This window comes from Diospyros lotus, chromosome 7 (assembly GCF_014633365.1).
Source record: "Diospyros lotus cultivar Yz01 chromosome 7, ASM1463336v1, whole genome shotgun sequence".
Classification (NCBI taxonomy): domain Eukaryota; kingdom Viridiplantae; phylum Streptophyta; class Magnoliopsida; order Ericales; family Ebenaceae; genus Diospyros; species Diospyros lotus.
The window spans coordinates 20,813,260-20,829,976 of NC_068344.1; the positions used below are offsets into that span (position 1 = coordinate 20,813,260).

Sequence of the window (16,717 nt, forward strand, 5' to 3'; positions counted from 1 at the left end):
GGTCAAGATTTGTTTAAAGGATAGAAAAGTTGTGATATATAACTCCAACGCCACTAACGAAGACAGTTGAAGGATCCGGGTAGAATTTGTAAAATCATTGGCAAGCCTCCTACCCATTATGCTGAAGAGCAGTGCATATTACTCCCAAGCAATCGAAACTGCCACTTCAGATAGTTAATGGGAGGTGGAAAGTACCGATCCTCAGAAGGTGCCTCAGCAATAGGACGGGTAAATTAATTAATTAAAATCCTATTATAGAGTCAATTGAATTTTTCAATATGATTATTTTTCAATTGATTATTATGTCTAATACAGGGATAGCTACGGGTGCCTTATTTTAAAATACGCCCATAACATCTTGAGGCATAATGAGAATCAGTGGCAAATGCAACCAACTCCATATATTCATACCCTTCGTAGGCAGATAGGAATATTTTTGTATAGACATAGCACTGTAGTATAGATTTATCAATGTATTCTTTTGTAAAGTGGTGTGATTTGAACTAGATGGAAGTAGTGAGTGTATAACTAGGATGTGGCTATTTTTTTTTTTTTATGATATGTGTTTTTGTGTTGTTGGTGAGATAAGTGGTTGTGGCGATAATTTGTTGTTGGACAGGGAGATTTCTCTAATGCAGGTTTATTGTCAAAAAAAGGGGAGATCTTGGCAAAAAAATTTTAAAATTTGATTAACTAAATGTATAGGGTTGTTTGATGTGCATTTTGTGTTTAATTAACCCGAAGAACCTTAGAAGATATCATTTTAGTGGTAATTGAACCTAAAAGATGATTGAAAAAATAAAAATAAATAAAAAATTTAGAAGAAAATAGCCTATCGGGTTTCGTGACCCATGAAGATACCCTATCGGGCTTTGTAAGGCTACAAAGCCCGATAGGCTATTTCTTTCCAATTTTTCATTTTTTTTTTTTTTTTTGTAATGGTGTTTTTTTCCTAGTTTCCCAATAGTTTGAAAATAAGTAAATCACTAATTCATTATTCCAAATTTTGATAATTTATAAAATATGCTAAGATCTCATTGATCCAATGTAAACAACACTTGATAGATAGAAGGAACACTTAATCATTCATCTATTCCACCTAATTCCAATGTGATGTATAGAGATGTTTGATATGTATTTTGTGTTTAATTAACCCGAAGAACCTTAGAAGAGATCATTTTAGTGGTAATTGAACCTAAAAGATGATTGAAAAAATTAAAAAAAAATTGGAAAAAAATAGCCTATCAGGTTTCGTGACCCATGAAGATACCCTATCGGGCTTTGTAAGGCCACGAAGCCTGATAGGCTATTTCTTGCCAATTTTTTGATTTTTTTTTTTTTTTGTTAATGGTGTTTTTTCCTAATTTCCCAATAGTTTGACAATAAGTAAATCATTGATTCATTATTTCAAATTTTAATTTATAAAATATGTTAAGATCTCCTTAGTCCAATGTAAACAACACTTGATAGATAGAATGAACACTTAATCATCTATCCATTCCACCTAATTCCAATGTGATGTATAGAGTTGTTTGATGTGCATTTTGTGTTTAATTAACCTGAAGAACCTGAGAAAATATCATTTTAGTGGTAATTGAACCTAAAAGATGATAGAAAAAATAATAAAAATAATAAAAAATTTGGAAAAAAATAACTTATCGAGTTTCGTGACCCATGAAGATACCCTATCGGGCTTTGAAAGATGCCCTATCAGGCTTTGTAAGGCCATGAAGCCCGATAAGCTATTTCTTGTCAAATTTTTTTTTTAATGGTGTTTTTTCCTAGTTTCCCAATAATTTGAAAACAAGTAAATCACTGATTCATTATTCCAAATTTTAATTTATAAAATATGCTAAGATCTCTTTGGTCCAATGTAAACAACACTTGATAGATAGAAAGAACACTTAATCATCCATCCATTCCACCTAATTCCAATGTGATATATAGAGTTGTTTGATGTACATTTTGTGTTTAATTAACCCAAAGAACCTGAGAAAAGATCATTTTAGTGGTAATTGAACCTAAAAGATGATTGAAAAAATTAAATAAAAAAGTAAAAAATTTGGAAAAAAAATAATCTATCGGGTTTTGCGACCCATGAAGATACCCTATCGAGCTTTGTAAGGCCATGCACGAAGCCCTATAGGCTATTTCTTGCCAATTTTTCAATTCTTTTTTTTTTTTTGTAATGGTGTTTTTTCCTAGTTTCCCAATAGTTTGAAAACAATTAAAATCACTGATTCATTATTCCAAATTTTAATTTACAAAATATGCTAAAATCTCCTTGGTCCAATGTAAACATCACTTGATAGATAAAAGGAAAAATTAATCATCCATCCATTCCACCTAATTCCAATGTGATTTATAGAGTTGTTTGATGTGCATTTTCTATTTAATTAACTCGAAGAACCTTAGAAGATATCATTTTAGTGGTAATTGAACCTAAAAGATGATTGAAAAAATTAAACAAGAAAATAAAAAAATTTGGAAAAAAATAACCTATCGAGTTTCGTGACCCATGAAGATACCCTATCAGACTTTGAAAAATGCCCTATCGGGCTTTGTAAGGCCACGAAGCCCGATAGGCTATTTCTTGCCAATTTTTCAATTCTTTTTTTTTTTTTTTTTTTGTAGTGGTGTTTTTTCCTAGTTTCCCAGTAGTTTGAAAACAAGTAAATCACTGATTCATTATTCCAAATTTTATTTTATAAAATATTTTAAAAAGTAAAGGTAGCATATCTTTTGAAAATATTCCTAGTAAGGCACAAGAGAGTGATTTGAATTGACCAATTGCCCTAAAAAAAGGTGTTTGACTATATTGTAATTATTTTAAAAATCTTTGAAACTATTATTATTATCTCTGAAATTAAAAATTAAAAGAAAAAATCGATAATTTCAAAACAGCCTTTAAAATCTAACGTTAAGGTATTCGTTCCGTAAAATCTTGTTCCACCCATGAGCGTAGGTTCTGTAAAATATTGTTAGTTAGAATTTTAGAAAATTTTGGTAGAATCTCCTTTGTTTTTAGGCCATTCAACCTCCATTAGAGACTCAGTCTCTCTATCCATCAACATACAACCACATTTCAATCATTAATTACAAGTTTAAATTAAGGAAATCGAAAGATTACAATTGCTGAAATATTCTAAATTCAAATAATAATCTAAAACATAACATTCATTTCTGGTAGAGCATGACAAAAACTAGTTTTGATTTATGATGTCTTAGAAGCCTTTTGGTCATCCTTTTTCTCTTATGGCAGTGATTTTTTAGCATTGCTGATACATGAAGGATATGATCAATAAGAAATCCATTCACACTGTAAATGCAAGTAAGGAATCACATTATTCTTTAAATGATCTAACAATTAACATAAGTGACGACATTATCATACCTGAATGAGTTCATATCTATTGATTGTCTAGATTATTTCCAAAATTATCATCACCTTGATTGCTCAACTGTATAGGGCACTGACGACGAGTGTGTCCATTCTCTTTGCAAATGCTACATTTTCGACTTGCTCTTGCAATGGCCACTGCAACATCTCTTGATTCTATAATAGTAGCGGCTATGCTCAACTCTCCAATGGAAGAAGACCATTCATTAGGGCAAGATAAATGGTTGTGCCCCTGTGCACCACATTTTTCACATTTTTTCCTTCAACGAGCTTCCCTACTAGAAGGAATCCGACCCTCTCTCGGTCTACCCAGTTGTCTTCTTTGTACGGGTTGGTGTACAACCACCCTTCTAACATGTGCAGCAATAACCTAAGAGAACTTGTTAGGGACCGGATTGATGGGAAGTTCATATGCTTTTTTAACCCAACTTGCGATGTAATATGGATGACAAAATGAATTGTAGTGCACCCGCATGAAACTATCACTTATGATAAAGAAAGCAAGATAGAGTGTTAATATATCACATTAAACAATGAATGTAATAAGAACAATAAAGTCAAACCATGATACCTGCCAGCAGCAATTGCATGAAGACACGGTAATTGATCAAGATCCCACTTACGACAACTACATGTTTTCTCATCAATGTTAACAATCCCATCGCCTTCCTTTCCATGTTTCACAAGGAACTTGTTCCCATGTATTATAGGAACTACACTACATCATCAATCTAATGTTTTGCTATGGGCAAAGTTAACAGCAAAGGTAATCTCAGCTATAGTCCTATCAGCAGTAGCACGTCTTTTGCTAAACCATTTTTAAAGCATATGTCTCAAAAATTCATATGCACTCGTTATAGGCAACCGACGTGATTTCATCATGCATTTATTGAGAGACTCGGCAATATTAGTGGTCATCATGGAATATCTTCTTCTCGGACAATATGCACGCGACCACCTTTCTATTCTTGCTTCCACCAATGTTATATGCGCTTGAGGATGCATCAATTGAATTTATGTCATGTGTGTATCACACTCTACTTGGGTGTAGCTGTATGCTGCACGACAGAATGTCTTCATCACATCCTTTCGTTGTCTGCATCATTTCTTTAGGTTTTGCTTAAGGTGGAAGAAACAAAATACATGTGGGACATGAGGGAAAACAAGGCTCATCGCGTTCGCAATGCTTTGGTGCCGATTAGATACAATTACCAAATCCTCTGGCACGCCGATAGCCTCTCTCAATTTTCTTAAAAACCAAATCCATGATCTGTCAAACTCACCATCCCCAAATCCAAAAGCGATGGGATAAATCATCTCCTCTCCATCTTTGCAAATGGTAACAAAAATCACGCCTTTGTATTCACCTTTCAAATGGGTGGCATCAACAGCAACAATCGATCTTATGTAAGATTGAAAACCCTGAAATGAAGCTCCAAGAGCAAAAAATGAATACAAGAAACGATTATTTTCATCTGTCTTTATTACCGTGATAGTGCTAGGATTTGTTTCTTTCAACATGTGAAAATATGAGAGTAGCTACTGAAATGACTCATATGCATTGCCATAAGCAAGTCTCTTTGCATGTTGTAAAGACCTCCAAGCTTTAGTGTACATGATCTGTACACCATGCTGCTCAAGCAGCTCTTCCATTAGCATTTCAGGTGTATATTCACTAATTGCCACTCGTTGTGAGAACAAACTCCCGATGACAATAGCCTTTATACTCCGAAAATGTGAATCGTAGATATCTAGACTACATGTGTGACCCGACATAAACTTCACCACATGCCAAAAAGTACAACCAGGTTTGCATCTTGCACGAAGCAAAAACTTGCAATTCACATCTTTGCAACCAGCCTCAAATCAAATCGTGCATGAACGTCTGATTCGGTAGTCTATTTTCATATCAACACAATATTTTTCAAATGCTAAAATCAATTCTTGTTTACTTTCAAATAATGCGCCTTGGTAAAAAATATCACCTTGGTAGGGAATCAAAACTTCGGGTCGCGTTGCCTCAATTGCATAATTTTCTACACCAAGAACGACCCAGTTTCCATGTAAAGGGTTGTCCTCAAATTAAGAACCTGAAAATCTTACGTCTAGATACTCCAGATTGGCTCCTCCTTCACCACCACCACCACCACTATCATCACCACTAGTATCATCACCATTATCATCTGTCTCATTATCACCATCATCATCTGTGTGTGAAGCATCATCTGACAAACCAGCTGTATCATATGTACCAAAATCATCGTTCTGCAGTGGACTACGTGCTAATGTAAGTGGAACATCAACACCTGAATCTTGATTACCACCATTACTTGAAGGAAATTGGTGTTACGGCTCACTATGTATGTTACAAACTCTAGTATCTCTACGAATCATAGCAACATAGATCAATTTATATTTACTTCCTTCGTACATAACAAACTCAACACCATAGTCGTCCTTGATAGGGAGCTTAGTGGTTGGAAAACTGCATGATGGTTCCATTAAAAAATGAATGTTGATGTCGTACCTTGTTTTATCAATTCCCGTCACTATGTAAACAACATCAGTTAATTGAGTAAAAGTCGCATTCTTATTGGCCATCATACACATCTTATTACCCCCAGTGTACTTATCATCATTCCATTCCCCATTCCACATAATTACCAATGGCACTTTATCCATTGCTGTAAGATTCAGAGTAAGAAGTTAGGCTATTTAATCCAGACATGTCAAATTCCCCAATTCTAACTATTAGTAAGTATAAAAGGCTTTATTTCATTCTAAAAAGATAATTTATACAACTTAAATACATGATTTTTTTACTTACAAAATAACAATTTTATTATTAATATAATCTTCTCTAATTATAACTAAAATATTTAGTTTATGAAAATTTTTAAAAAAAATTTATAACAATATTGGAGGATTTTAACATAATTTTTAAAAAAAATATTTTATCACATTTTGGCACACATGAGAGTTCTGTCTAAGGGCTTCTCATCAGGTTTCATTGGCCAATTAAGCCTAATGAAAAGTCCTATTAGGCTTTATTCCCAACCCATCAGGTCTCGTGGGGGCAGAGGCGTCGGGAAGCCTAACGGGCTTTGTTGGGCCTATCAAGCTTCGTCGACAAAGCCCGATGGGGCTTTGTCCCATTAGGCTTGATCGGGCGATGAAGCCCGATAGGCATCGGGCCTCATTGCCCGACAAAGCCCGATCGGGAATCGGGCTTCATCGCCCGACGAAGCCCTATCAGGCATTGTCCTATCAGGCTTTGTCGGGCAATGAGGCCCGATACCTATCGAGCTTCATCGCCCGATTAAGCCCGATGGGAAGTCCCATCGGGCTTCGTAGGGTAATGAAGCCTGATAAGCATCAGGCTTTGTGCCCCAACTAAGCTCGATGACTGTGTGTCACTTTTGAAAATTCCGATGATAGTGTGCCTTTTCTAAAGTTCTTTTTTTTCACACAGATCTGGAATGAATATCTACCAAAAATATTTTATTCACAACCACAACCATTCTACACAACTTTAATAAGCAATATCAACACAAAAATACTTTATTCACAACCACAACCATTCTACACAACTTTAATAAGCAATATCAACACAAAAATACTTTTGAAAAACAAAACAAATATAAATCAAAATCAATACCTTGAATACTTGTTGGAGAGGAAAACTTCTCGTGAATGCGGCTTCAATGAGGTCGCTGCGATGATTGATGAAGAAGTTAAATGACCCAACAAGCAAAAGATTGAATGTAGGAAAAATGGTTAAGTTTGATGGTTTCGACAATGGAGAAGAAAGTCGACAAAATGGTAAGAAGAAAGTAAGAGTGTGGATATTGGAAGAGAAGAGAGAGAGGAAAGATAAGTGAAAGAGACAAGGGTATTTTGGTAAATGAGGCTAAGGGTAATATGGGCTTTCCATTTTAAAATCTCATTAAGGGTATTTTAGGTATTGTACATAAAAGTGGCTATATAGTGCAATTAGTTTGTTTGATTGCACAGAAACATTTTTTTTTCTGTGAAGTGGATAAAAACAAATCTGTTATATTCATTTAGGTTAATTATGAATTCGTCCCAGGAAAAAAAAGGCCGACATGGACAAAAACGGTCAACATGCTTAGAAAGTCAGTCGACACTTTAAAAGAAAACAATCGACCTTTTTTTAAAAAACGGTTGATATGGTGGCCTTTAAAAGTAAAACTTGAATTTGAGATTCAAATGTTATATGGGCAATTTTGATATATCAAATATAAAATATTCTTTTGACAATAAAAACTTGTTTTTTAAAATGACACCAAGAATATTGAAAACTTATTTTGGCATTAGATAATTTTCATTATGGTGCTTAATAAAATAATTTAAATGCCCGTACCATAAAAAATTATTTAGATAATATTTTTTATGATCAAAACAACATCAAAGGTAAGACAATAGATTTATCTGGGGAAACATTTGTACCGGGAGAGTTTTTAACTAGGGGAGTGTGTCCTTGTGTTGTCCTCTAAGAGACCTCCAGGAGGACACATCAAATTGTTGAACCGAGGAGGGTTGCAGAATGTGAACTTGTGCACGCCAAGTCCGAGATGTGGTTGTGCGGGACAAGCCTGCGTCGTGGTTGCGCAGGACAAGGCCCTTGGTAGGTGGTGGCGTGCTATGTTCCAATCAAATGATGTAACAATTGTATTTTTACAATTCCGCTAATGAATACTTTCCTTTTATATTAATGATTATTAATTGACTAGAACATTTTGCAATGCAATCTTGTACCAAATCTGCTAATATACCCTTATATTTTTCCAGCCAAAAGATGTAAGATTAGGTAACAATAAACTCTCTCACTTTTTAATATTCACTTTTCATTGGGTCTGAAATTTTATGTCTTAATTTGGCCCAACTCAATTTCGTACTCTTTCCTAGCCCACACTTACTTGGTAATAGTGAAAGATTAGTTCAAATACCACTTATAGCATTATGAGTCTTCACCCAAAAATTTTGATAAAAAAATAACTCTTGAACTTATAAAATAAAATAACATAAACCTTTACACTTGAGTTTGTGAAATCAAATAACATAAAGCTTTACATCGATCATACTATTTATGTGAGATTAGAATTTATTGCTTGGACAACATAGTTTCCTCGACCTATGTTCTTGCTTTGTTAATGTAGTCTCTTCTTTTATTTGCAATAATTTTAACCCTCAAGGAGATGCCGCACGCTCAGTTTTGTTCATAGGTATATATACTGATAGATGAATTTATTGAGTTTACACATTTGAGGTGACTATCATGTATTATGTTTTGATTGGTTTAATAAATAGTAAATATTAAAAACAACTACTAAATACTAAAATTTATTAAAAAAATTAACTGAATTTGAGGAACCTAACGGGTTCTGCAAACTTTTTCCTTTGCCATAGATTAGGAAACACAGCAAGGAAAGCCAAGTCAAAGGAGAGTAGATAAAAGTCGTAACTAAGTGCTATATTTATTGATTAGTTGCAGAAGTAGACACCATTATATAGTTACTAAGAACTATTGCTAGACATCCCAATAAAAACAATTACTAGGCAATCTCGGCCTGAAAAGTCTGAACAATTTAGAAGGACTCTCTAGTGTTTTGAGCTCAATTAAGTCACTAATTTCCTGGACTCCAGGAAATTCTTACTTTTTCCATCATGGGATGAGATGAACTCCAGAAATGTGGCAAAGTCTGTATCCATGTAACGCTTAGGGTTTGCTTCGTTTATGAGTTTTGGCGATGGCCGAATAACCCTGTCGAAGGGTTTACTGTGCAGCGAAGCGACAGAGATTCGAGACTTTGAAGAATTCACAAGCACCCTGTGCAGCACGCTCTTGTACCTCCCATTGCTAAAAATCTGCCAAAAAGAACCATATGAATTAGGGTTTGAAAATATACGGTGGCAAAATTAAGCTCGTCACAGAAACTATTGTTACAGTGTCGAACGCTATTTGTGTCACAAAAGCGACACAGCGAGGAAATTTAATCAGTCACGCGTTTCGAACTTTTTGTGACAAGAAATTTTGTATTAAGTGCACAAGTTTGTTGTACTCCAATGAAATTCTTAGCAATTTCTTTTCAACTATTAGAACAGTAATCTCAATCCTACAGAAGCAAACAAATTGAAGAAGGCAGCTGATACTAGAATGAATTGAATGTGTTAAAAAAGGTATATATATACCTCAAGATGGTCACCAATATTGACTACGAATGAGTTTGGGATGGGTTCAACAGTTACCCATCTGCCATGATGCCGTATCTGGAGGCCTCTAACATCATCTTGGAGAAGAAGCGTCAGCAAGCCATAATCGGAGTGAGGCGGTATCCCCAGGGTTAGCTCGGGCTCCGGGCAACGTGGGTAGCAATTCACCACCATCATTTGGCTTCCATCTTCCACTGCTTCTTGCAAATCCCCTTTCTCCATCAGCCCTAAGCTTTCTAAAATGGCTTCCATCACCATTTCATACAAGAATTTTATTTGTTTTGAGTAGTTGACTGCTGCTTCCCTATTAGAATATTGAAAACAAGTACAGTGAAATCTAGGATTAGTTATACTATACATTTACATTATTAACATTCACTTAATTAAGTACCAATAAAGGTTAATGAACCCTAAATTGCATTCAGAGTGTCATGGCTTCAAATTCTATTTTATGTGTGACTGACTCACATACTTAAATGAATGTGCATTTTATAAAAGTAGTATAAAAGTATGAAAATGGTTTCACATTAATTAATTTGCATTGAGGGTACATGCATGAATAAGTGGTTTAATTAATTGTACGTATGGTTTTGTCTAACCTTAACCCAAGAGGAGAAGAAGGCCAGAAAGGAAGAACATCTGGCAGGGAATGGCAGCTGAGTTTTAAGAAGTCCCTCCAACAAAACACTCCATCTGTGTTCTGGTTAAAGCTCGTTCCGTACCGGACAAGGGACCGCAAATCGGCGGACATGTACTTTGCCCTCTCATCAAAGGGAAGCTCAAAGAATCTTCTACTAGCGTCAATCATGCTAGCTATGACCTCCTTTGAGATTCCATGGTTTATAAGCTGCATAAAACAAGCCAATATTTATTAATCCAAAAGAAAAAAAAAAGTAAAATTTCTCCTCCTTTCTTCTCCGCTTGTTGCTTTCCTTTTTCTGTCGGATCCTCTGATTAGCGGCTCTAGGGATCTGTGGTCTATAAAGCCTCTAGCTAGCTTTCTTTGTTTAATTAAGCTGTATATATATACACACACACATGCATGAAATTGATTTATGTTTGATGTTGAATCCCCACCTGAAAAAAGCCATATTCCTCGCAAGCATTTGTGAGAGATTGAAGAATATGGGATCTATTGGAGCTTTGAAGTTCGGCAAAATCAATTACTGGTAGGTTGAGATGATCAGCAGAGTTATGGGCGTTAAGGTGTCCATTCTGTGGTCTGTCTGAAAAGGGAAATATGTACTTTGTTGGAACTTTAGTGATGCCACTCTCTCGTAGATGTTCTACTCCTTTCTGGTACGGTTGATCTTCTTCACTACTGTTGCCTTCAATTTGCAAGCTCATTGCAGGAGACATTGATTTGTGTGCGCGCGCGCGCGTGTGTGTGTGAGAGAGAGAGAGAGAGAGGAGATAATGATGATGAAGACGATGATTTTGAAGCAATGGAAAATGAGAGGCATTTATAGAGGGAACGAATTAAAACAGGGGAAGAAGAGGAATAGTTTGACAAAACAGGCTTTGGTTTTTCGGTCATATTATGTGGAATGGATCCATTCAATTCAATTTCATTCCATTCCATGCAGCTGAGACCGCTGACTTGGTTGATATAGTCAGACCACGAGGCTGTGGCCTCTCAAGAAGTATCATGTGGCCCCTATCAACACTACATTTTCAAAGTCTATGGACCATCCTCTCTCTCTCTCTCTCTCTCTCAATCAAGAAGAAAAAATCACATAAACCATTTATGGCTTTTACCGGGTAGTAGAGAGGGACACATTAAGACATTTTTTTTCGTACAACGAAGATTAGGTGACTCTTTTTATTAAATCTAAAAAGATATAAATAAAAATTAGGTGATTCTTTTTATTAAATCTAAAAAGATATAAATAAAGATTAGGTGACTCTTTTTATTAGATCTAAAGAGATATAAATAAATCATGAATCAGTACATTATATCCGACTTTAAACGAACAAATATCTGAATTTTTTTTTTTTTTTTTTTGCTTGTTTAGCCTTTGAAGTGCCTAGCTTGAATTAGTTTTAATGCATTTCCCTATCTATGGGGCCATATTGTGCCGTTCCATTTCTTTTGTTATGTTCCAAACTATAAAAAAAGAACTTTTATTTCTATTTCACATGTTGAAATCACATTACTTATTCCTAACTTTTTTTCCGTTAGGCTGTGTTTGATTGAAAAAAATAGAAAAGAAAAATATTTTTCAATTCCATAGAAAAGAACTCTCACCTCTCCCCTAGTTGCAATTTTCCATGGAAAACAAGCTTTAATGTGTTGTACCAGAAATTTTTTCCATGAAAAATTTTGATCAATCAAACATCCAAAACTTGAAAAATTTTCATGGATGTGATATTTTCCATGAAAGAAATAGTCAATCAAACGGACCCTCCACCTTAATTAAAATCTCGAGAAAATTCACAGCTTCTGTTTAGTGGATGATGAGTTTGAAGAAAGCAGCAGGGAAAACTGTGGAAATTAATGCTCTGAGTTTGAAGGAAGCAGCACAACTAAGCTATGCTGGCATCACTTATTAATAATGGTACGAAAATAGTCAAACATTGCCAGCTTACAAAGTTGAAAAGGAAGAGGGGAAAAAAAGGGGGGGGTTTCTCTTTATCCCAACGAATTAAATATTTAGGAACCGAAGTTCTCATACATGCATGTGACAGAATCTTGATTAGGGCAGTGCTCTCTTAATATATATTTTACTATACTAACAAATGATGTGACTCATTAGTAGTGTACATTCAGAAGGAAAACGTCTATTGAAACAAATTATAATTTTAAAAATATATATATCATTGCTCTATATTAAGTCAATGGCATTTTTTATAAATAAATTGTGTAAAGATATACGGCCTTGACTCAATCAAATGAAATTCGTAAGATAAACTGGTTCCTAAATATAAAATTAAAGCAAGCTCAGTGACGTGTCATTGAGAAGATTAGGAGTATAAAAAATGTTTGACTTTTTATCTAAAAAAAAAAAAAAACAAATCCTTCACCTTATGATCTCAATTTCATGATTAATTAATTGTTTGACCCAATTTATGAGGGCTGCTACATTAGACACCATCAGAATTAGTTTTTTTTTTTAGGTAAGACATTGAAACCGAATAACCTAGCTAGCGACTTTATAAAATTTATATAATTGGTGACGGAAACCAAATGATCTAACAAGGATGGAAACAAAAAATCAAAAACAACTACATAGCTCAGTCTAGACTCAATAAATTATAAACAAAGATAATGATATTCAAGACAGAATAAACACCCAATCAAGACTACTAATAAATAGGTATAATAGCATCGTAGAAGTCTAGTTATTGTCTTGAGTAACCATAGGGACAGCACTCATACGTAGGCAAGCTTAGGAAGTACAGATTATGTCCTTTGGGGGGTTATACAAAATGACTAAAGAGCCCTCAAAAGAGTGATTATAATCCCTGAAGCACTGAAATGGCTTGGAGACATTGTTTTGGTATTTCTGAATTGTTTTTCATTTTGCAAACAGTAAAAATAGTTCGAAAGATTTTTCGGGGTCGTTTCTGTAATTTACAAAACATTTTGGGGCCGTTTCGTAAATTACATAAAATAACTGAAAACGCGTTTCTAGCAAAAAAACGTGTTCCCGACAACCCAATATCATGAATCTCGAAGTTTCCTTTCTTTTTCAATTTTCTACTTCTTCTTCTTCCTTCGATGCTTTGTTTACGAATCCCGAAGTTCTCTCTCTCGATCATCAAAACTTGTTGCTTTGGGTGCTCCCTCATCCTCGTCGTTCCCTCACTTTCGATAGCCATTTCTTTTTGTTATTCCCTCGTCGTTCCCTTGCCGATCATTCCCTCTCTCGGTCGCCACCATTTTATCATCTGAACTCTCTTTCTCTCTCTTTCTCTCTCTCTTTCTCTCTCTCTAATTTTCTCTACAATATTCTCTCAAGAACACTTATGGATTCATGGATTTTGTAAAATTCGACCATCTGATCTTCGATCCGACCACTTTTTCATTGTAAAAGTGGCTGAGATCTACAAAGAGGTAAGTCTTTTAGCTTTATTGGCAACTTTTGCAACAAAATCCATTGATATATATGTATATGCGCGCATTTGGGTCTTTGGCCAAAAAGTTTAACCTAGATCTATGAAGATCTGGCCATCAAATCTTGTTGGTTTTTGGATATGTTAGTCGTTGGGGGTAAGAATGTCAAGTGATTGTCTTTGATTGTCAGAAACCATCGACTGTAGTGGCCCGTGGCAATTGGCAGTGCACTTTCCGTTTTGGCCAAAAACTTAAAAGTTAGATTTACAAAAATCTAATTGTTCAATCTGGACCATTTTACTGTATATTGACCTTCTTTACTTCGCGTTTCTAATGGTTGGCTCTGATTGTAAGTATTGTTGATGGTTGTTTTAACACACAGTAAATTTTATGTTTATATTTATTTAAATGGATTATAGAACTTATGTTTATTATTTATGTTTGTTTGTATTATATTTGAACTATTTTTTATAATTTTTATATTAAAAATTATATTTACAAAAAAAATTCCTATATTTTTTAATTTACACTTCATCTTGCATTTACATTTTCTACTTTTTTTTTTAAAAAAATGTCATTTTTTTTATTTTCATTTTCATACAACTTAAATTATAATGACATAAAAGTTAGTGCACTCTCAAACAAAGTCCATGATTACTACAATAGTAACCAGACACATGGACCAGAAAAATAGAAAATTGACAAGAGGCCACAAATACACTTGTTTGGACCATAAAGCCAATAAGAGCATCATGCCTCAAATTGTTGAATAAGCATATTGAGTATGAAAAAGCTTAATTAAAGTGTTGATTACAATTCTCAATCTGTTGTCTACATATCATATTTACAAATATATGATTTAAAATCACATTTACTGCTCAAAAAGCAGGTAAGAGTCGGGTTTGCATGTATACTAGTCCATCATTTTCGTATTTTGTTTTGATAATGCTGTAATCCTAAACCTAGAACAACTTTGCTCTATTTTTTTACCATATATTAGAGAATCAGGTACGTGCATAACCAACGAATCCACTCGGAAGGAGCACCCCCAAATGTTAACGTTGTACCATCTATCTATCAAGAACTATGCGGAAGAATTTCCAAATCTTAACGTTGATGGTGGCTCTATTGATTTATCTTCCCTGGTGGTAGGCTATAGAGAGAGCTTTTGATTGTTGTTCTGCCGCAGATATCAACTTTTTGCCAAATTTTGATGGATTATATATATGGAGGCAGTCGCAGCTTATATGGGTGTAAAATATATAGGCTTCTTTACTATAGGCATGGAAAATATTTTAGTAGATGGTGACTCTAGTACAGGGAGATATCAAATATCAAATCTACTACATGGAAAGAATTTCTTACTTTCAACATGTTAAAAGAGATGGCAGTCATCTTGCTCACTTCTTGGTCAATCAAGGAGCTTACTCTTAAATAGGGGAGAGCAAACATTCAATTGATCCAAATTGACCGAATTTGTCAGTTTGGTGAGAGTCGTAAACTAATTAAACTCACTAATTCAATACTATGTGATAGAGCTTAGTTGGAGTAATGATATGAGATATTGAAAACTCATTTTCAATCATCATGTCCTGGTCAAGGACTTCCCCTATCACATAACAACAAAAGACTGCATAGAACTTTCACCTCACAACAGAGGTAATAGATTATATCTAGCAAACATATGCCTTCGTATATCAGTCGAATGAGACCACACAGTGAATATTCCCATCTCGCAATTGAATGAATCCACATCACTGGCAAATCTTATATACCAATACACAAGACATCCATGTTATTTCAAATTAGAGGATCAATTACACAATCGCAATTGATAACAAATTATTAATCTTCTCAATCATGTAATTTGTTATCGACATCACGTTCATTGCATTGTTCAACCAACAACCACCCACTCAATTACTATAAGCATCACATGCTTTGTGACATGTGTGTTAATTGATTTAATTGAAAAAGAGCCCAAGGGTTTATACATATATATATGGAGCAAAACTAGGGCAACCAAGACAAGGTTCATGTGCGTGTGATTGTGAGAAAATCTCAATTTTCAGCCACCAATTCTCTATCAAAAACCAAGAGCAACAATTGGGAATTCAAGAAATATGGGTAGCATGCACAATCATTGGTTAATCCTTGATATCTCTATATCCTGTTGTCCGATCATCACGATTTTTGGACAGAACCTTCGCAACTCGTTGTTCTTAAAATCCAACGATTAAGATTAATTTCCAACTGTTCATATGGGAGGAATCATTATTGAACTATGGCATTTTTTCTGGTGAGATCTTTCCTTACTATTTTTGAGTGGTATTCCAATCATCTTTATTCTCAAGAGAGTTGTGATTGGGTTGATTGTTTTATTGCTTTTTGGGATTTTAGTGTGCCAAGAACTATTGAGTTCTTGAGGATTTGGTGTGCCTCTGTGTTATTTGGAGAAGAACGATTATATCCATTATTTGTTTGATAGTGGAAGTTTTGAATGGACTCTGGTCGAGTGATTTTTACTCCTCACATTGAGGGGTTTTCCAAGTAAAATTTTGGTATTCTTGTAATTGAACGATTATTGCACTTATTTATTCGTTATTAATTGCTCTATTTGGATCTTTCTTATTAGGTTCGCACAAGAGGGAGAATTATCTTATTCCGCTATAATTATTTAATTTGACATCTTTCTCCCAACAATGTGACTATCATTCTTTATTATTAGTATCTTATATTAATTAAAATAGTAAACTTTCATATTAATTCATACCCGCTTACTCAAAGTCCCCACTCAAGGAAGGTAAGGATTAGGAACAATTTAAAATTTCTAATACTAAAGAATCTCATCATCATATTCTTAACAATTTAAAGAATAAAATCTCCAATAAGAAGTTTAGGGACTCATATTTGTAGATTATTGGAAAGTCATGAATGAAGATAACCTACCATTTATTAAATACAAGAATATATCTAAAAATTCATTTAGATGTCATTTAAATCTTACATTAGGACAATTTACTGAC

The 16,717-nt window shown here is 34.4% G+C and overlaps 1 protein-coding gene and 1 pseudogene across 1 annotated transcript; both read right to left on the reverse strand.

Moving 5' to 3' along the window:
* Positions 1-3,410: 3,410 nt before the first annotated feature.
* Positions 3,411-4,321, reverse strand: LOC127805598 (uncharacterized; annotated as a pseudogene).
* A 4,537-nt stretch (positions 4,322-8,858) lies between these two features.
* LOC127805969 (probable 2-oxoglutarate-dependent dioxygenase SLC1) lies at positions 8,859-11,130 on the reverse strand. Its single transcript, XM_052342840.1, has 4 exons — positions 10,712-11,130; positions 10,234-10,481; positions 9,614-9,938; positions 8,859-9,289 (listed from the first exon to the last, which is right to left on the reverse strand). The coding sequence occupies exons 1-4, from the start codon at positions 10,991-10,993 to the stop codon at positions 9,041-9,043; spliced, it is 1,104 nt and encodes a 367-aa protein (XP_052198800.1). The 5' UTR covers positions 10,994-11,130; the 3' UTR covers positions 8,859-9,040.
* Positions 11,131-16,717: the final 5,587 nt, after the last annotated feature.